General features: G+C 43.1%; 1 protein-coding gene across 1 annotated transcript in view; it reads left to right on the top strand.

The window, feature by feature from the left end:
* The window catches only part of nrg3a (neuregulin 3a), a gene marked incomplete at both ends in the record, with an annotated part of 467,076 nt that overhangs the window by 422,083 nt on the left and 22,972 nt on the right, over positions 1 to 22,021 (top strand). Inside the window, 3 exons of the mRNA XM_080782991.1 lie at positions 8,062 to 8,085; positions 18,151 to 18,253; positions 21,718 to 21,835. Of these exons, the coding sequence (XP_080639117.1) occupies positions 8,062 to 8,085; positions 18,151 to 18,253; positions 21,718 to 21,835 (245 nt within the window). The remainder of the gene's footprint in view (positions 1 to 8,061; positions 8,086 to 18,150; positions 18,254 to 21,717; positions 21,836 to 22,021) is intronic.

The following is a 22,021-nucleotide window of genomic DNA, read 5'->3' as shown; positions in this document are numbered from 1 at the left end:
ACCCCCCCCCCCCCCCCCCCAGACTCAACATCTCATACCTAGCTCTGTCCAAGCGTGCTCAGCTCGGGTGAAGCAGTGTCGGAGTTCATTATTTGTGCTTAACCTGCCCTCCACCTGGCTCTACTCCACGGCCTATGGTCTGAGAACCTATACACATCCACGGGAGCTCCCGTCAAGGATCGCTGTTCAGGTCAAACAGACTTCACTAGAACACGGGACGGTCCTTCATGGTTGGTTTGATATAGCGCCCCGGCTCCAAAATCCTGTCCGTTTCACCTTCCTCTGTTCATTTCACATTATGCTGCCTCATGCTTTCTCGCATGTGACGTGGCAGAAAGGGAGAGAGTCGGGAGGGAGGGGCCGTGGGGTTGCAGCGAATGGCAGCCTGAAACACACAGCAATGGAAGTGTGTGACTTGTGTCCTGGCTTACAGTATGTGGACCTTAACTGTGGCAGTTTATAGAATATAGCATTATACCATGTTCTACCCACATACTGTAAGTACGGAACCCACTAACCCAGATATAGTGTTACCACCTGTTACATTGTGTAGATAGGATGGAGCCCGCACGCCACAGGTAAAGGTAAGACGTTCTTTATTTAAATGCTGACGTCAGCATTTAAATAAAGAACGTCTTACCTTTACCTGTGGTGTGCGGGCTCCATCCTATCTACATGAAGTTTCTTTTAGCCCAGCACCCAGCCTGTCGATGTGCGTATTCTACGTCTGCACCACCTGTTACATTGAAATACATACTGCAGGAACCGTACGTGTCCATGGGTGACGATGATGGATTTGTAAGTTAAATTGCTGTATCACAAGACCAGAATACCCAGGACCTGACTCAAAGATAATAAAGGTCTAATGTTAATGTACTGTAGGTTAGAGCTTTGTCACTATATGTGACCAAATTTGACTGAGAGACTGCCATTGGATTTTTTGTTTTTTTGTTTTTTCATGTCATATGAAAGCAGGGACGTATTGGTTGTTCAGTTTGACCCACCAGTTTTGGAGATACAGTATGGCTTATAGAGTAATGTCTTGCAGAAAACAGCGAGTTGAGAAAACCGGCTTGAAAGGTTCACTTCTGTGGTCTCTAACGTTACACCTAGCTACATGTTTTGATTTATTTCATATTTACATGTCGATTTCAGCTCTGACACTTATTTCAGACATGCTCTAGGTATGTGAAGAGTCTGCCTGTGCTATTAACTCATTTTGGAAAAAAATATGTTGTTTCTCCTCTGGTGAAAAGCTGGAATTTGCGCGATGGCAGGCTCTCAGTCAAATCTGGTCACATATATCCGCTCACAAAAACAAATCATTCTGTAAGCACGGTCTATGTATCATCCAATCATTATTATATTGAATCTGCCAAACGGGGGTAATAATATTGGTAATTGCGGATAGTAATTACCAATATTAAAAATAATGATTCTGTAGTTTGTTTCTGTAGTTTAGTTGCTTTTTGGGGCTGGCTGTCTATAGGTCAACCAAAATTATCCTTATTAAGTGGTGGAATCCCCATTAAAAAAATGTCTTCGGCAAATCTTCACTCCCAGCTGCACTGAATTTCCGAATGATTTTTGATGGTTTGTTTGCTTTCCATTGGACTGCACGGATGAAAATCACTGGATCCGCCATTGCTCTCTTAGTACGTAGCTCTGCCGCAAATGGGTCGACTCAAACACTACAGTGTCTAGTAAAAGCCCAGGCTTGATTTATTTGGCCTTATTTGGCAGTACAGTATATTGTCTTGTATATTTACGTACATAGGTCTCTGAGGAGCTTGTCTTTAAATGGAAAAGAAGCCATGTCTACCCATCAGAAGCTCGGAGTGTAGTGTTTACACAGCAACAGCTTGGCAAACGAATGTATTGCTTGCTTCATGCAGTACATACAATATACTTGCTTCCTTGGATTTTATGGATAAAGTGAAGGAGTGGGATGCTGTCAACACATGATCCTGTGATGATACCGCTGATGTTTATGTTAAACAATGTAGACGTTTTTTATTAGCCCTTTTTCGGACAAAAAAAACGGCTTCTTAATTGTAATAGTTTTCTGAAAACATGTTGCGATATATACATATATAGCAACATCTAAAATGACACAGATGCTGTCATGCCAGATTGAAAGGGTTAATTGACCAAAAATCACTTGATCTGATATGAGAAAGCAGGATGGATATCTCGACGTTGAACAGAGGAAAAGCTGCCGTGGTCCTGTGTTTGTTGAACTGAATACAGGTGCTCGTTGGCGAGGTTAAAAGAGAGGATCAAAAGGCACTCTGTTCCAGTGAGGTGGAGAAAAAAAAGCCTTTTTTATTTAAGAGTTAAGGCATGGCAAAAGAACATTACAAAAAGAAGGACCAACGCGTTTCGGGGCACTCAGCCTTCGTCCCTCGGCACTCAGCCTTCATCACCTCACTGGAACAGAGTGCCTTGGATCCTTGGATAATGTTATGGATATTTAGACGTCGGAAGGCATTGGTATAGAGGAAATAGCTATAAGCCATCATGCACTCTTAATGTCTATCTAATAGGAAAAAAGTATCTTTGTCTGTCCGTTCACATGTCCGACTTGCACCGTGCTCAAGTATGCCAGCGGCACCGGTCTAGTACTGTAAAGGAGCCATCATTGGAAGATGTAACTGCAGAATACAGTATAGCCTGGAACTGGAATATGATAGTTTGACAGTATCCATAATATCAGTATTCCTGATGCTGTGTGAATGTATACGCTGTACTATGCGGACAGGGGTCAGGGCACTATAGATAAAGATACCTGGTTACTATAGAAACCAGTGTGGGCCAGAAACCGAATGAGTGCGAGGGAGAAAGAGAGGAAATGCTGCTGGGGACATGACAGTGAACGATGGTGGTCAATGAGAAGATGACACTGGCATACCAAATAGATTGATTAGTGTCATTGTTGCATTTGTATGCCACTGTTATGGACAGCTAACGGCTATTAATCTGTCTGTGTTGAGACAGTGAGAGGTGACAGTTATTTATGGTGTTTGTGTGGCACTCCCTCGGTGTGTGGGACACAGGGTGAACCGAACCACGCGGAATGGGGATTTGAAAATCAGGGGAGAAAGATGGCTGGAGGTCTGGAATTGGCATGCTCAAAACCAGTGAGCAATGCGGTTTCAGATGCAACTACAGTTACCAAATGTGAATAAATACTTTGTACTTGTACCCCTGTGTGTGTGTGTGTGTGTGTGTGTGTGTGTGTGTGTGTGTGTGTGTGTGTGTGTGTGTGTGTGTGTGTGTGTGTGTGTGTGTGTGTGTGTGTGTGTGTGTGTGTGTGTGTGTGTGTGAGATCCAGTGTGTCCACTGTCTGAGAAAAAGCAGAAGGTGGATGGATACGGTATAGTGAGGAACCCCTTGAACGAAGAAAGAGAGACAGGCAGACTGCAATGCGCAGAGTTTCTTATCAATGCTGCGTTTCATTATGACTGCACGGCGTCACGTTCTCACTATACCCCCTCCTGCTCTCCTTTTCTTTCTCCACAGCCATCTGTCAAGGCATCGATTTATGGCCCCGGCTTCTCTCAAATCCAGTACTGTAAGCATAAATTGGAAATGGCATGCAGCACATCGCTGTTGTGCCCAGACAGACAGACAAAGACAGAGAGAGAGAGAGAGAGAGAGCGAAGCCATCACTTATGCTTTATGATCTGATGCCATCGCTTTGACATGCACAACTGTACAGGTGTTCCTTTGATCTGCTATTGGGGGGGGGAAACAGAGTGAGGTGTGTGCGTGTGTGTGTGTGTGTGCGTGTGTGTACGTGTGTGTGTACGTGTGTGCGTGTGTGTATGTGTGTATTTTGCTAATCTATTTATGAATTGCAAAAATGCGTGCGTGCATGCGTGCGTATTTATCGAACATGTTAGTGTTACATACAGTACATACATACATACCCAGCCGACCCACCAAACGTAGCTTAGTTAGGTCATCAGCCAATCCCTGATTGGACGACACCGACATACGACTGACATACGCAGCCGATTAGCGGCGATTACAGTACTTGCGCGCACTGCATGCTTGCACAAGTAATAATCCACCTGTATAGGTTCTGTGGAAAAGTTCACTGTTTTCAGTAAATGTGTAGCCTGGGCACCATTCCATTTCGGGTTCATGAACCAGTCGGGAGAGGATGATATCACTACGTCGTGTTGTAGTATTGTTTTGTCGTCATCCGTCTTCCGGGACTTCCTTTTCCCTCAAACCGATTTTTCTCAATAAAAGCTACAGGCTATACGAGAGCTTTTATTGTTATTCTTCCGGGTTTGAGGGAAAAGGAAGTTCTGGTTTGATTGTTCCTGCCCTGATGACTACACAAAACAACACTACAACATGACGTAACGACATCATCCGCTCCGGACCGGTTCACACGGCACTTTTGGAACAGAGACTTTCCTCTGAGGTGGAAAGTCTGGTGAGGCGCGGTTAGTAAAAGTGAACTCTTTTATCCACTGCCATTCAAGTCCAAGCACTGCTCATTCAATCGGTAGTACCAATAAACAAGGTTCAAGGTTAGCTCTAAACCAGCTGAACACAAGGATTTCAGTTACAGTTACTGAATGTGCCCGTGGGTGAACCTTCTGACATTCAGTCCTTACTGTACCTGCTGTACCTCCTGTTACAGAACACTGGCCAGCTCACAATAGTCTCTCAAATTGACCTCAAAACTAATTGCAAAAGAACCAAACTCAGCTGATTTTGCTGATCTTCAATACTGAATAAAGTTGCCTGTAATTGTCTGAGGGGAAAGTTTTGAAAATGGCCTGTTTCCTTTTACTTTAAATAAATAAATAAAAAATGTCAAACTAGGGGGTTTTCATGATGCTGAATCCATTCCAAGCATTAGTTTTGCATAAAAACACTCATTGGGATATATTTGGCCATAGCCAAACTGCTTGGAATGGATTCAGCATCAAGAAAACCCTCTAGTTTTCATGATGCTTTAAAAAAAAAACACGGTTTGTTTGTTCAAAATCTTTTTGCCAGAAACCTCGTTGGGGTACATTCGTTGTGAGCATTTCTTTGTGGAATGTTTGACTATGACAACAGAATATGGACGCCTAGAGTTCATGTGTTTAAAAATGCCATGGTTTCTCTGTTACCGCTTAGTGAATAGTCTGAACACTGAGGAGTGTGATTAGCCATCACTGGGACAAAATGCCCATGCCGTTTGTGTGCACTGTGCATGCATGCAGACCTATATAGCTCCCTCCTACTCTGTTGTCTATTATTATATTATTATAGCATAATATACATTTAGATGGAGTTGCGGTGTGTGCGTGTGCGTGTGTCTCTCTCTCTCCATGGGGAGGGGAAGTACATGGAGACTGGCCATGGACTCCCTGTCACTAGTAGCACCTGCCTCTCCGTCTGGCTCTCAGTCTCCGCAAACAGGCCGGGAAGCACCCCACCTTATTTTGGCACTGCCATATTACTTTTGAGGGGCGCTAGCCCCTCCTATATTCAGCTATTAGTGTAGAGATCTTCGTCCTACACAAACATTAAATTCCCATTGACAATGAATGGAGAATTTCACGTCACATAGTGTCTGAGTAAATCGGCTTAGTGTCTATTTTTGTCTTTATACACAAATATTGAATTCCCATTGACAATGAATGGACAATTTTACGTCATAGTGTCTGAGCAAATAGGCATAGTGTGTATTTTACGTCATGATGATGTGCGATGATAAGAGCGCCCCTCACTTCACAGAAGTTCACACGGGTGTGATTTTCTACCTGGGTGTCTCTAGGCCTGAGCTGTACTTTGATACTAACTATGAGACAAGGAGGAAGCAATTAAGCAAACAACAATGTCTGTTTCCAATAATCAACAGACACACACACACACACACACACACACACACACACACACACACACACACACACACACACACCTCTTTTGCACATCCCCCAGTGCTGCTATGGTTTTCTTTACAACCTACTTTATCGGATGTTATTTTTGTATTGTTTATTTTTTACAACACGGTATTATCTCGATTAGTCTGTGTGTATGCCGGTATTGCTGTCTTGCGGAACATGCCACCGACTACATGAGTGATTGACAAATATAATCTTGATTCCTGATTCTTAATGGACGACGAATACAAAATGAAGAGTGTTGGGCATTCCAAAAAGTGTAACCTTTGTCACTTACCTGGTTCATCTGTCCTTGTCCTGTCATCCTGTCCGTTCATGAAGGGAGAGGGAAAGGGGGGAGGGAGGGAGAGAGAGAGAGAGAGAGAGAGAGAGAGAGACATGTCTATTGGGTCATCAGTAAAGTGAAAGATGATCCGCTTATATGGGGGCTGACGCTGGTCGATAAGATGGAGGTTAGATTGGACGGAGCCATTGGCATTAAGTGGAGCTGCTCACTCCAGTGTTTAGATCTGGGACTACTGAGTGACCATCAAGCTGCTGTTGACACCAGATAAATGAGTGCTTTCCATGGATTACGTCGTAATAGTGTGTTTGCGTCGAGGAGTCATTGGGGGTTATGTTTTGTAGGCATTATTAGACCGTACGGTTGCAAGAGACGGATGACATGCAGTCAGTGTCGATTTGGTTGTTTTTCATATTTTATGCTGATTTTCGTCTAGTTTTAGACGACTCTGTGAATACCATTTTAGTTGACTAAATCAGGGGAAATGCTTTGGCCGCCCCTCCCCACCCCAATACAAGTTGACCTCTACAATAACCTTAATAATAGCGAAAATACATCATAAATGAAATACTGAAACCAGATATAATCATTAAGGAAAGTTTAATGTGTACTGTAAACTCTTAATTCAGTTTTTTGGGGGACCTCCCAAAAGTGATTCTGTAGTGGGTGGTATAAATGTCCTGAAGCTGTGGCAGTGGTGTTCCTGTGATTTTTGTCATTTTAACTATCCTTCTAAGTTGTTTGTGTTTTATTTCATTTTATATATAATTTTTATCCCACGATTTTGTAACCCATTTTCCACCCCTGTGTCAATTATATCTAATGTGATCCTGGGCTCTATACACACCCTCCGCCAACATGCGGAGAGCAATGGACATGAACTCATGCTTCCTTCATGCCAAGAGCGTCCAAGTTGCTCCTTTTACACCTGACAGGTGTTGTTTGTGGTCCTGCTCAGTCAGGTTGCAAATCACACCATCAGGCCTCCTGTAGGATGCTCTCTAAGTCTATCATGATGGAGTCTCTGTGTCGCGCCTTCTTAACGATACAGCTGGTGTATAATGACCAGGATCGGAAGTCTGAGAATCGAATGCATACATTTATTTTGGCAAGCGACACAGTTGTATGACACTACATTACTAGGGGACATAGAGCACCGAAGTCCTGACGTAACTCGCTCATCCCTTCGATTCCCCTGGTTCGCGGAAGTAATTTCTCTATGGAAATAACATGGGCTCATCTTTAAATCGTTTCATATAAGCGTTGTGGTCCAAAAATAAACAAGCTGTCTCTGCGTTATTATCAGGGAGGTGTCTCTAGTCTGTATCGTTTGCAACAGTCAGTCACTCATATATGATGCGAGTCTGCTTCTAGCGAAAATGTTACTAATTCAGTAGCAGTAACATTAGCGTTTTCTCTCAGTCAGTTGATTCTTAATATCCATATGAGTGAAACGGTCGGGGTGACATGTTTTCAGACACAGTTCTTATATGAGGCGATCTAAAATCCCCCCATGGGGATTATAATGCAAATAAAAAGTACACAAACCTGTGGATTTGCGCCCTCTACCGATATTGACGTCAAACTTCGGTGCTCTATGCACTGTGACTATCCGGTGTGTATATTATGCCTTTAGTCTTGCTGGGTACATGTGCGTGCTTGCGCGTAAGTACACGTGCATTTGAACATTATGTGTGTCGGCCAGCCACCCCCGGCAGGCGTGTGCCTTTTGAGTTCTGAAGTGGCCTATATGATCCAGCTATACACTGTGACAGACAAAGCCATAACACAACAATCTTCTATAACCACTTGTTTTCTTTCTCTCCCCGCCCTTCCTTCTCCACGTGCCTCACGGAATAACAGATCACTTGGGCATCGAGTTTATGGGTAAGCAAAAAAATCTTCTCTTGTCTTACGTGTGTGTGAGGTCATGTCGGCATGCCCTGTATACGTATACATGTCCCAATTGTCCCATGCCTTTCATGTTGCATAAAAAGCCCTGCATGTTGACTGTTTAAAATATACGTGCGTTACATGATGGTCATGAACCATCGTTACCTCATCTCCTTGGATTACATTATCCCTTATCACACATAACACGGTGGAGCTCAAGACACTGAGCTGTGCTGATCCCAAGGGGTTTGGAAATGATGTCATAGACACACCCATCTCTATACAGACAGTATATATATATATATATATATATATATGTGGCTCTATTCTTCACACGAGCTATCTCTACTCCCTATAATGTTATGTGTATATCATTATATCTCCCTGCTTTCATATCTTTTCTCTTTGTCTCTGGCTTCATCTCTGTGCCCTCCCTCTCTCTTTTTTCCATCTCTCTCTCTCTCTCTCTCTCTCTCTCTGTCTCTCTCTCTCTCTCTCTCTCTCTCTCTCTCTCTCTCTCTCTCTCCCCCTCTCTCTCCAATTGCTCATGAAATGTCCCTTCAGAATACCAATGTGCTGCAGTCTCCTTGGAAACAACGAGAACAGAGAGGCAAGCAGGGTACAGTCAGGGAGTTTTTATGATGTTGGTACTGCTACCAAGACCAACTACTTCTCATGCGTGCGTGCGTGCGTGCGTGCGTGCGGTGTACATGTCATATGCGTGCATGTGTGGCTTGTGTCCAGAAGGCTTTGCACATCTACATACTTATATGTATGCAATAGTATATGCATTGCACATTGTGTTTCCATAAACTGGGAGACTGTGCAGGCATTGTGCCAGAAGCTCCTCCATGTCTTTGCCAGGCTGTCTGCTGTTCTTGGCTCTCCTCGCGGGGTCTGCGCAGGTGTCATGGCGAAGGGCTAGTTAGCAACACAAATGCCTGATTCTGAGTCTAGCGTGCTCCACTCTTTTCAGTCGATAGAATGTATAGGTTCTTTCCGTACTTCAGGGGCAGAGATGGCAGGGTTATAGCAGTACCTAATGGCATCCTGTTTGGCTGCCAATAGCTGTTCTTGCCCGTTCTATTGTTTCTAAAGGTATACAAAGTTTTGACCTTGTACTGTAGCATTGTATTTTGAAAAAAAAAAAAAAAAAAAGAAGCCTGCCGGAGGACACACTACATAGTAGTTTGAACTGTTTTGTTTGAAGGTTTATTTGTCCTTCCTTTAAATATGCCGGATCAATTGTGCACTGCTTTATGATAATATGCTTGAATAGGTTTTGCTGCATTCAAAGAGCTTCAGTTTGTAAGTCCTTCCCCCTATGAGGAACTGTTAGTGTAGGTGGAAAATACATTTGAAAAGAACATACTGTTCTGTTATACAGAGCTTAACAGAGACAGGTATTATATTGTTCTTGGTCAGATTCCCCAAAAATGTAGCCCTGAAGGCAAATTGTGTAAATGTATGGCATACATCTTTTTTAGGGGTATTAATATCTGCTGTCAAATTATTATAGCATATGGATTTGAAAAGCTCCAGATTTGAGGATCAGTTGGGATACAGCGGAGAGACATGGCCCTTAATTGGTGGTATGCAGGTCAGTGTAGTACTGGCCAGCATCTACTACTGTAGGTGCCTAGCAGTGTTGTTTTTGGCAGCAGATTTTAGATTTTAGTTTTAGTCATAGTCTCTTGAATAGTTTTCATTTAGCTTTAGTCACATTTTAGTCACCCGGAATGTTTTGGTGTTGGTCTAGTTTTAGTCGAAAAAAGATGTAATTTGGCGGGCCTTGATGGCTTCGAAAGGCCTAGTTTTACACTTACTGAAAATAGCAGATCAACAAGCTCACACCGCGTCGCGCTGCGATGCGTTGTGAGCTTGTAGATCGGCGATTTTCAGCATGCAACCGAGTGTAAAATGACTAATACTTGTCCACTAGTCCCTTCCTAACATTTTAGGCAGGCAGCGGTGATGAAGGAGTGTATATAACACATTAGTGTATAACTAATGTGTATAACACATTAGCTCAGGCTACCTACCTACCTAGTAGTACCTATAGTACACCTACCGACCTACCCATAGACATATATAAAGGCTAGATGGCTCATGGCGGAGTCTCTGACGTAGTTCACCCGGCGGCCATCTTCCTTCGGGGCTACAGTACGCTAATATTGTATGCATAGGCGACCATTTCCAACGGTGCGCTCGTTTTACCCCGTCGGCTACTACTACCCCGCCCTATACTATTAGTTGCCAAGGAAAGCAAAGCGCCACCCGCGTGGGGCGGAACTTCACCTTCTAATACAAACACAAAACCCCATTCTGCCAGCTGCCTCGCTAGCCTAGTGGACTACTACGCCGACTTGCAATCCATGCTTGATGGTTCACGTGTTTGCATCCCACTGCTTTTACAACATTTTTACAACCGCAGACTTTTTAATAGTTTTTGGATTAAGGTTGGTGAGGGACGTACGTTAATAGTTTTTGGATTAAGGTTGGTGAGGGATGCGTTGCTCCCCTGCTTGTGGTTATGTTTAGGTTAGAGTTAGAGATAGGGTTAGTACTAGTAAGGCAAAACCAATTGTGTGCGGTCCAAATTAACACAGCACAGCGCTCCCTACCCCACTGACACCCCAACGAATCACAAGCCGAGTTTGGAAATGGTCGCCTATGAAAACAAATATTGTCTATACACTAGTATAGTATGTTCTATGGCAGCTCAAACTAAAATAGACATAACTATAATAGATTTACAAACGGGTTGGTTTAATACAAACGTTATCAGCGTGACTATAATTGATCTGCTTTTTATATGAACGTCATATAAGAAGCATATAAGTATGCAGACGTCTCTCGTGTTTATAACAAACCAAACCGTTATGGTTAAGTTATGGTTATTTAAAAGTACTTATGCACAATGTTATGCTGCCCCGAATTAAGATGGCCGCCACGTAGCGACGTCGCTCTCCATTGGCCAGCAGCGCTGGTGAGCCATCTAGCTTTCTTATATACTGTATATCTATGGACCTACCTACTGTACCTACCTACTTTCAAAGGTTTCTTCCTTGGTCTTTAACGTTTGGTCAACAGAGATTGTGTATATAAAACAATTACTTTAAAGATCACATTCTTAAATCTATTGTTGTAAACTCCTTCTATAATATATTCCGCCTGACTGTTAATCCAGTAAGATATAGCTTGCAGGCCTCGTATACATTGGTTTGCACTTGCAATGCTAACACATTCTTTTTTTAATTTATATCTAAACCAAATTAATTAATGCAAATGGATGCTTACAGAGCAGACGGAACTCCCACAGATGAGCTAATCAATAGAGCTGATTGAATTGAAAATATTTGTTCGGCATGTGTAATCTGATGCTATCCTCAGGCATGCACAAACAAGGTGCCTGAGTTATGCTTGTTTGCCCGCCAGTTTCTCACACAGATCTACAAACGCGCTGCGGCTAATTTCGGTGCGGAAGTATAAATCAAGCCACCAAGTATAAATCAGTCTTCATGATATCAAGATCTCAACAGTAAAGTCTCTGTTGCAATGTTGTGGTGTTTTGTGTAACCCAGTGTCCTCAGGCAACCTACATCCATGTTAGGGTTTCCAGAGAATCACCCAGACGTTTCTGACAGGGCCAATTGCTGAGCTTCAAATTCAAACAGAAGTGCCTGAAGGTTGAAAGCCCTCCACGCAGGACATTACATTTCTGAGGCTATAATACACAAAATAAATTCAACATGTCTCGCATCCTGCCTCTGCTGCCAGATCCTCGGACTCACATAATACATATTTCACGGTGCTCTGTGAAAGGGAGAAAATTGTTCTATACCACAGCTAGTCAGTCAGTCATGCGGCCATCAATGTTTCCATCAGAGATCACTGAGCTCTGACTAGACGATGTTCTCCCTGTAAATCAATGTCGCGGCAAAGAGTTGCAGGCAACTATTTATTTATCTTTTCAGGGTGGGGCGATTTTCCGTCAACACAAGAATCAGATGGTTTATCTGGAAGAAGCTATATGGCTGCTGTTAAGGGCGACGTAACGTCGAGCTAACCATTACGTCACCCTCCCTTCTTCATAAAATACTTCGGAAAATACTGTCAAGGATTAGATTCCGTTTGGGTCGAGAGAGGAGAGTCTGACAGGGGCCAAACCAGGGCTTGGGTGAAATACCACGGGTTCGGTTATCTTGACTAGAACCATAGAGTTTTGAAGTCATGATGAAGTTAAGAAGGTTTAATTACGATTTAGGAAACTTGGATGTAACGGATAGCTCGACTTTAAGTCACCCTTAACAATTGCAGTGTGCATGTACGCTTGCACAATATAACAAAATACAGGTAAATTGCAGTATTGACCCAATAGAGTGCCGAAGTCCTGACACTCGAGACCTGTCACTCGCTCATCCCCTGGTTCCAAATTTTTCTCTATAGAGTTTTTTCTCTAAAGTCTTACTCTATGGAGAATAACATCCCCTTAAAATCGTCTCATATACAGCATTGTGGTCCAAAAATAAACTAACTGTACCGGTGATATTGCCGGGGAGGTGTATCGTTTATTTCATATTTGATATATAAGCGAAAATGTAACTAATTCAGCAGCAGTAACATTAGCGTTTATTATTTTCTTTTGTTTTTCTTCACAGTTTTGTGGGAGGCTTGCCTGGGGTGACCAACTAACCAACACAACTGACGGGAAATGCTAGATTCCATACTAAATGCACCTTGGGGTCGCAATAAATGTCACCGTAGCGTTTTCTCTCAGTCAGTTGATACTTCATAATCAACTTATTCATATGCGTGAACCGGCCTAGATGATTTGTTTATTTTCCAAACAGCTCTCATATGAGGCAATCTCAAATCCCCCCCTTATGGGGATTGCAATGCAAATAAAAAGGTACACGAACCCGTGGCCATCTACCGATATTGATGTCAGCCTTCGGTGCTCTATAATATGCCTCCAAATCACAACAGGTTGCAGTTTCATTTTTTCCGACAGTGGTAAAGGTGATAGATAGATGGATGGATGGATGGATGGATGGATAGATGGATAGCTAATGTATCCTCCTTTGTTTTGTTAATATTCAACTGAAGGACGTTACTCTCTAAAAGAAGCAGCGATTGCATAATCCGCCAACGGCATGAGTCCTGCCGGGGGGAGGACCAGCAGCTGCCGGAGTAGGTGGATGGATTATGACAGCCGGAGTACAGTAGGTGGATGGATTATGACAGCCGGAGTACAGTAGGTGGATGGATTATGACAGCCGGAGTACAGTAGGTGGATGGATTATGACAGCCGGAGTACAGTAGGTGGATGGATTATGACAGCCGGAGTACAGTAGGTGGATGGATTATGACAGCTCCGCTGCTCTGTCGGTCCGTTTAGCAGCCGCGCGCGCTCCCAGCCGCCGCAACTGCCGGTTAAACAGCCGTGCGACAGTGCGGTTTGGTCCGACATGGGTTGCGTCGTGCTTGCGGTTATGGTTATAATAGGTTATAGGGTAAGGGTTTTTGGGTAGTAGAGTGTCGGAACTGATGCCGGCGAGAAATACTGTCGCCTGCCGCGGGTGTGTTCCGCGGCTGATGCCATATGCTTGCGGTTATGTTTAGGGTAAGGGTTTGGGGTAGAGTGTCGGAACTGATGCCGCCGAGAAACACTACCGACTGCGGCGGGTGTTCCGCGGGTGTGCAAAATGTACTCGGGTTTGTTATTAGCCATTGAATTTAGATGCCACCAAGAAGCAGGCGGACTACCATAGACCACCCCCCTTCCTTTGTCCTCTCATTTTCCATTATCACATCTTAAACTGTGTGTTTTTAAGGATGGAATGTAAGAGTGCTGCAGAGTGCATTTTCTATACCGTCTGCTGCCTTTTGGTTTGTGTGTGACTCGAGCTGTTCCACGCAGACCTCGAGGCCATGTACAGTAGCTGGATGAGCGTCGGCATGCATCCAGATGTCGGCTCAGCCCCGTGGCTGTCAACTCTGTGTGGGTGTGTCCATGGGATCATGTATGAGAGAGAGAGGGGGGGGGGGGGGGTGGGGGGGGGGAGAGGAGGAGGGACAGAGAGAGAGAGAGAGAGAGAGAGTTTGTTTCAAGCCATGCTAGTTGTTGGTTTATAGATCTGTGAGAGATTTATTTATTTTAATAATTTTCATCCCACGATTTTGTAACCAATTCTTCACCCCTGGGGGACATGGGGAGAGCAACGGACTTGAACTCATGCTTCCTTCATGCCTGAGTGTCCAAGTTGCTCCTTGACAGGGGGGAGTTTCCCTGCGGTTGGACGTATAGCGCGTGGAAGGAACACGTTATTCCAACCAGTTCCTTTTCCCCTCCATCAGGCGCCCTGGCTGGCCAGGGGGAGGCAGTTTAGTGACCAGGATTACTGCATGTTTTTTGTGAGGGTATACCTACCCTGTTGGATTTGATTATGTCATTGTTATAGATCACCGAAGTCCTGACGTCACTGTCAGTAGAGGGCGTCAGTCCCCAGGTTCATGTATTTTTAATTTGTATTATAATCCCCATAGGGGGATTTTACATCTCTTCATATAAGAACTGTGTTTGAAAAATAAACCGATCACCCCGGCCTTTTCACTCATAGCATCGACTGAAGGTGGAAATGTACAAATATACCCAAAGAGTAACAAAATAAGCGTTAGAAACGAGTCAAATAACCCAGAGACTACATTTCCGGGTAGGCGGGTGGCTGCATCTACCTGTCCCACAACATAAACTGAATGTTAATTACGTTTATTTTTATTTTTATTTTATTGATATTTAATGTTTCGTGGTTAGTACGAGTTGAGTCACCACCAGCTGAGCTTATGTCAACGAGGAATCTCAGGAACGCAATGTGTTGATAGCTGGGCGTGACGTATAGTGATATTGCCTTCATATGTAGTTTCAAGGCTTTTGCGGCCACATTAATTCCATTTTCTCCAGAAACTGGCTGTATCAAATATTAATGAACAGCATTAACGACACACAGCCACTCCCCTGACAGAAAGGCCGGGGTGGTCGGTTTATTTTTTAAACATAGTTCTTATATGAAGCGATCTAAAATCCCCCTATGGGGATTATAATGCAACAAAAAAAATACATGAACCTGTGTACTGGCGCCCTCTACTGAAAGTGACGTCAGACTTCGGTGCTCTATAGGCCATGTGGAGTCAACATCAACATGTTGTTAACTTGTAGTAGATTTTATATTAGCATCACCAATCAATCAAATCTGCAACCTTGTTTTCAAATTGTTCCCCTGGTTCTATATGTTCCCCACTTACCTTATAGGGTAAGCTTTAGGGTTAAGCACATAATAGACAAGTATAAATTGGGTATCCATAAAGACTAGGACCATTATCAATAATAGTGTCAGGTCCAACACTATTAATACTTCAGGTCCAAAACCAATATGGGTATCACTTTTCTGTGTTGTCTCTGGATATCAAAGTTTTGTAATGATTCTTTTCAATAAAGCATACAAAATTCACATGACTTACACAAAAGAAAAAGACAAGAAAAAACAAACAAAAACAAAAACACAACTTTGATAATAACATTATAACAATGGGTCATATATTATATATATTTCATGAATAAATATGCCTTTTTTTGGAAAGATTATAGGACAGCATACTTGACTCATTCCTGCTTGACAAAGAGCTCACTGCAACGGCTCGTGTGCCTCCGCCACCTTCGGTCTGAGATATTCGCTCTGAATATTAATTATAGTTTCTATTGTGGTGCCGTAAAATCTGCATTCAGAGAGGCTTTTGGCGAAACTGTTCCTCTGGAGTGGAAATAAATAGAAGGAGGGACCCTGTGACCTCACAGATGGAAGCGGTACATGCTTTCTCTCTGCCCGGGTTGAATGATTTATTCACTTCAAGGGAGTGTTTTCCGCATGGTGTCCAAAACAAGGACATGAGTGCGTGGGTGGTTTGCGTGGGTGGTTTGCGTGGGTGGGTGGGCAGACAAGCGGGCAGGAGACATTTTGTGAGCATGGGAACGTTTATCATATACTGTAGGCTCAGACCGTGCGCGCATGTGTGTGTGTGAATGACAATCACCAAGGATATTGCTTTGCAATTTAACTGCTGTCATATAAACCACATACTACCCAAAGTTCCTCTCTCCACTTAGCTTTAAGTATGGGTACTGTATGTGTCCGCACGTGTTTGTGTGTCTGTGTTTCATGCATCTCTATCTCTCTCTCTATATCTCTCTCTCTCTCTCTCCCCTAATAGCCAACAACTGAATGCTGTTGTATACTAAAGTGGTTCTTTTTAAACCCCGTCTTCATTCAGTTTATCTCATTCACCATGACATGTGCTTCACCCACTCCCCCCTCCATGCGCACATGCACGCACGCGTGCGCACACACACACACACACACACACACACACACACACACACACACACCAACAAGGGTCCGGCCTCTCTACTAAATAAAAAGTTGATCGATCGCCTATTAATGTATCTGAAGGCGGCCATGATTTACTTGTTCATAGCAAACGAGACAGCTTCCATTTTTCTCCACTAATGGTGTCTGTCCGAGCCATAACTCTTCTCGCCTTGACGCGTTCAAGCTCCATTACATGTAGCAACCGTTCCCACCAGCAGTTTACGTGCGTCTGAGCACTAACTTGATGTGAGAGCGAGCTGATAGAAACGGACCGTTTGGAAATATTATCGTTGCTGTTGGGTGGAAACCAGTGTTGTTTTTGGCAGCTTTGTTTGATTTTAGTCTTTTGAAAAGTTTTCATTTAGTTTTAGTCACATTTTAGTCACACGGAATGTGTTAAGTGTTAGTCTAGTTTTAGTCGACTAAATGTCATGAGATTTTTGTCTACTTAAAACTACAGTTGATTTAGTCATTGTGTTTAGGTGGGGCCTTGATACCGTCTAATGTTTTTTTTCTCACTTGCTGAAAATAGCAGATCTACAAGACCACAACTCGTCGCATAACTTCTCAGGGAATGTAAAACAATAAAATGATGACTATACAAATAAATAAAAGAACCTGCACGTTCCACTGGGTCCATTGTAGTTATTATTTAGTTGGGTAACTTTAGTTAGTTAGTTCGTTAGCTGTTAATACTTCTCCCTGGTTCAATATTCATAAAACCCACAGGAACGTTAACTTAAAAGTTGTCATCTACAAGCTCACAATGCTTTGTGATAATGCAACGCGCTGTGAGCTTGTGGATCTGTTATTTTCGCTACTTTTGTGTGGCACCTTTTGTGTGACTCTGTATAGTATATCGAAGTAGTGCATTAATTAACGATTAACGTTAAAAGATAGAACGTTTAAATATGGAGATACTATAGGTTTCTGCCTGACGACGACAATACAATATGAGGTGGTGTTTGCGTCGGTACTGTATATACAGTTATTTCTCATGTAAAAACAAAGCCATCAGTTAACGGTATCAACAAGGTTTTCATCGAAACCGTGGGAGAAAGGCAACGAAGCCTAATGAGCTTCTGTCTTGTTAATGGTTGTTTCATCGTTTCAAATGGCTTCTGCACGAGGCATTGCAAACATCTATATTGAAAATAATATATGGGTACGTACCCATCTCAAAGCCATGTTTAATTCTGTGATGGTGCGCTGTGGGAGGATTTATTGCTGAATGCAGACAGTGATCTTAACTTAAACAATGTATCACCATTACACATACACGCACGCACGCACGCACGCACGCACGCACGCACGCACGCACGCACGCACACACACACACAGACACACATTTTATTTATTTTATTTTATTTATGTCCACACAAAGGAGATGCATACAGTACAAGGACACAAAATTCACAAATGGTATTGGTGCAGTAGAGTTACAAATCATGGCATGTGCTTTTCATGGTTTCATGACACACACACGCACACACACACGCGCACGCACACGCACACGCACACACACACACACACACAGGCTTGTAATTGCTGTATGCGAGTGCAGATTTGATTTCCCATGTGTTGACTGGTATTTATATTTCTGTGTATGTGTCCTCTGTCTGTCTCCCCGCAGAGAGCAAGGAGGTCTACAAGAGACAGGTGTTGTCAATCACCTCCATCGCCATGGCAATCAGCCTCTTGGGCACCCTGTGTATGGCCCTCTACTGCCGCAACAAGTGAGTGGATGCATATTATGGTCTCTATGGAGAATAACATTGGGTCATTTTAAAGTCCAAGCATTGTGGTCCAGAAATGTACAACCTGTCGATATTGTTTCGGGGAGGTGGCTCTGTATCGTTTACCAAAGTGAGTCACTCATATTTGAGCCTGTTTCTAGCGAAACATTTAACTAATTTGGCGGGAGCAACATTAGCGTTATCTCGCTGGAACACACAAAGCCAGGCGATGGAGGGGCTATAGCACCCATCAGAAAAAGTCTAGGGGGGAAAAATAAACTCATCCCAGGGAGGATGTGTAAATTACATCAGACTTCGGTTCTCAAAGTCGGTTCCGGTGGCCCACCAGTGGTCCAAACACACCGTGTGTACAAATCGACATTTCCATTCGTCCCACATGGGTGCATCAGACATTCTATCCAAGTTCCAAGTTCAATTTACTCCTGCATGAACCTCTCTCTCCCTCTCCCTCTCTCTCTCTCTCTCTCTCTCTCTCTCTCATCCCTCTATTGTACTTCAAGGAAGCGTGTCCTATGCGCAATTATTGGCGTACGGGCCTGGGCATACATCCCTCGTCTTTGCAGGACGGGTCAAACATGCATTATTTAACCCATTCTGACCTGAGATCAGATTCTATACGAGGTTTCCATTGGACACACACATGTCTGATGAACCCATTCTGACCTGAGATCAGATTCTAAAAAATGTCAGTCGTTCTTCGATTATTCAAAAATAGCAGACCTACAAGCTCGTATCGCGCCACTCGGTGGCGCGCTATGAGCTTGTAGATCTGCTATTTTTCAATAGCTAAAGCATGACATGATGCTAACACCAAAACGGGTTCCCGGTCAGAATGGGTTAATGGCAGTTGCTCATGGTATATGGAGCATGCAGCACTCGCTGATCGATGGCACTGTATTTTCCATATGGGCTTCCGCTCTGATATAATGATGTGAGAGAGTGAGCAGCTCAACAACACTATAATCGGATCAAGCCGTGATGGACAGCCACTTTGAGAGAATCCATAATTGAGTCGGGAAACTATCTTGTTTGACACAGATGCTGCATACTGATCAGGGGGGGGGACTGTATACTGTATTATCAATGTGACAGATAGGAATAAAGTTAGACATAAAGTTCAAAATGTGTTCTTTTGAAAGTCATTTTTTTTTCTTTTCTTCCCGCATACAAGTAAATTGGGTTTTAAGGTATACATTCCTTAGGTATTAGAAGAGGATCGATGCTGGAGAGCTGGTAACTTAATTTGATTTGGTTGTAAGGTAATTAATTAAAGTTAATCAGATTAATCCGTACACTCAAAGACCATGAACCCCTAGTTATGAGAAAGAGAGAATCAGAATAAGGATCACTTTCATTGCCAGCCAGTGCAAATGCGAAGGAATATGCTCTGAATTGATTTAAGCAAATTTCCTGTGGGTATAACACAACTCAAAGCAGAACTCTCACAGGACAAACTGGAGCCTGGTTTGTCTGCCGAAACACAAAGCTCCGTCACTTGATTTGCATGTGAGGTACGTATAGCCAGGCTTTCTGACGGGAAAGAACTCCTTGTTAGTTCTGGTCACCAGTGAGAATGATGCAACTCGGGAACCTAATAATACCCGTTGTCAAGTGGACTGCAGGTTAAGTATAGGGCAGGCTAATCAATTGTCAGGTGTGGGGTTGCCGCGGCAATCAATTGGCTGAGGCAGAGGCTGAGACATTGCACAGGTGAGCGGATTCCCACTATGCAGGGATTCCCACCGGCAGAGCCTGAGCAGAGCCTTTTGTGGTGGTTCTGGAGAACCGTGGGTCCGCCCGACTCGATACCGGGCACTGCACTCCCTGCGGGGTTGTGGAACGCGGGTGTCGAATGTGATGTCGGTGGGGAAAACGGTTCTCGAGTTACGTGCATTACAACCATATACACACGCAGAGACGTGGCACATTTATAGTAGGATATTTTTACCCCTCTCATGGGGGCAGATACAGTGGCACTGACCAGCAAGGGTAATGTGAATACCTTTTATGTCTCTGGGGGGGGGGGGAGTCATTGGCTGAAAAAGGGATTTGGGTTCAATTCCAGGCATAGCATTTCTAACATTCTGAAGAGCATCCCCACTAGTGGAAAAGTATACGTTGTGAAGGGTTTCACTGGAAAAACAAACTACAGGATGTACATGAATTCTACCCTGCTCTTAAAGCTCTATAATGTGGCTTTTTTGTGTATTGAATAAAATGTTATTTGTCCAATCTATATGGAGTAGGCTACTGTATGTTAATACAACTTATAGAATATATCGGGGTGGTTATATTTGGCCTGCCCGTTCTTCTATTGAGACTTTTAGATCTTAATTATCTTAGGTTCGACACAACCTTTGACACAATCTTGTTTCTGGTTAGACGCAAATTTTGACCTGATTTGGTCAAAATTCGGATTCTCCCTTGAACAAGCAGGCAGGCTCTTTTAGCTCTCTGGTAAAAAAAAATGTCATAACTTGCGCAGGAGTCCTGGGTTCAAATCGGTTGTGGAACAGAAAGGTTACTATGGTGCAGCTTACCGTACACTAATATGAAGTGAAATTAGTGTGATAATTACCGGTATGCTATTTATAAGAGCCCTTTCTTTCACTGAGCTAATGTCGGTCAGAGAGTTTATTTATGAATTTATTTTACCAAATTAGCTACAGTAACTGATACTAAACTGAATCAAAGTGAAAATGATTGGATGGAACAAGAGATGGAAATGTGACAAATAACCTTCAAATCACGCTTCTATGCTAGAAGGAATACATTCTTTTTTTTTTAAGTAATTATTTGATAAACGTACAGCCAAGGACATTTCCTCTTTCCTTCCAACTAATAGTGATTTAAAAAAAAGTATTTTCCGCTAGACCAAACTGATTATGACCGAACTGGAGAGGAATTGAGAGCTGGGTTAAATTATGTTGTGGGTTTCTTTGGCTCGTATGCATCGCAGCTAATGTCAACTCAAGGTCTTTCAGACCATGATTGTGGCTGACACCACACACGGTGCTTTTTGATTACATTTAAAATGCCCAGAGAAATGTGCCATGGGCCAGGTAACATTGAAGGAACCATATAGCTAATACCCAGAAATTGCTGTGTCAAGAGTTAACATTCTGCATGAATGGGATAGAATAACAGGGGATTGAAGGGGAGCTTTCGTTTTATTTTTTATTTGATTTGATTCATTTATTAGATCCCCATTAGCTTACTGTGAGTCACAGCAGCTTTTCTTCCTGGGGTCTTAAACATATCATCATTACAACATTTCTTCCATATCATTACATACATTTGTACATACATACAACATTCATCCGACACAACAATACAACACAAAACAACTCATGATCCGTCTGCTACAGTACATTGTTTAAACTCCTTTTGTGCACTGTCCATTGCAATCTTCATGTACAATCTGTCCTGCTCTTTCTTTCTAGAAGACGCAGAGAGAAGCTCCAGGCCCACCTCAAGGAGACTCGCAGTTTGAAGAACTACGCGTCTAATGGCCCTGACCCCAAGGCTAGATCTTCTAACACCAGCCTTCAGCTGCACAAGGTGACTATACTGACTGTTCTTCAAAGAAAACACATCAGTTTCCAGCCATAAAACACATTATGCTTGTACTCAGCAGTGAACAGTAACATAGTACATTTACTTGAGTACTGTACTTAAGTACATTCTTTGAGTATGTGTAGTATTTGCATTGTATGACTTTCTCTCCACCACATTTCAAATACAAAT

The sequence above is a fragment of the Protomyctophum bolini genome, assembly GCF_963924005.1.
Source record: "Protomyctophum bolini genome assembly, chromosome: 14".
NCBI lineage: Eukaryota > Metazoa > Chordata > Actinopteri > Myctophiformes > Myctophidae > Protomyctophum > Protomyctophum bolini.
This window is presented reverse-complemented; position numbering and strand designations above follow the sequence as displayed.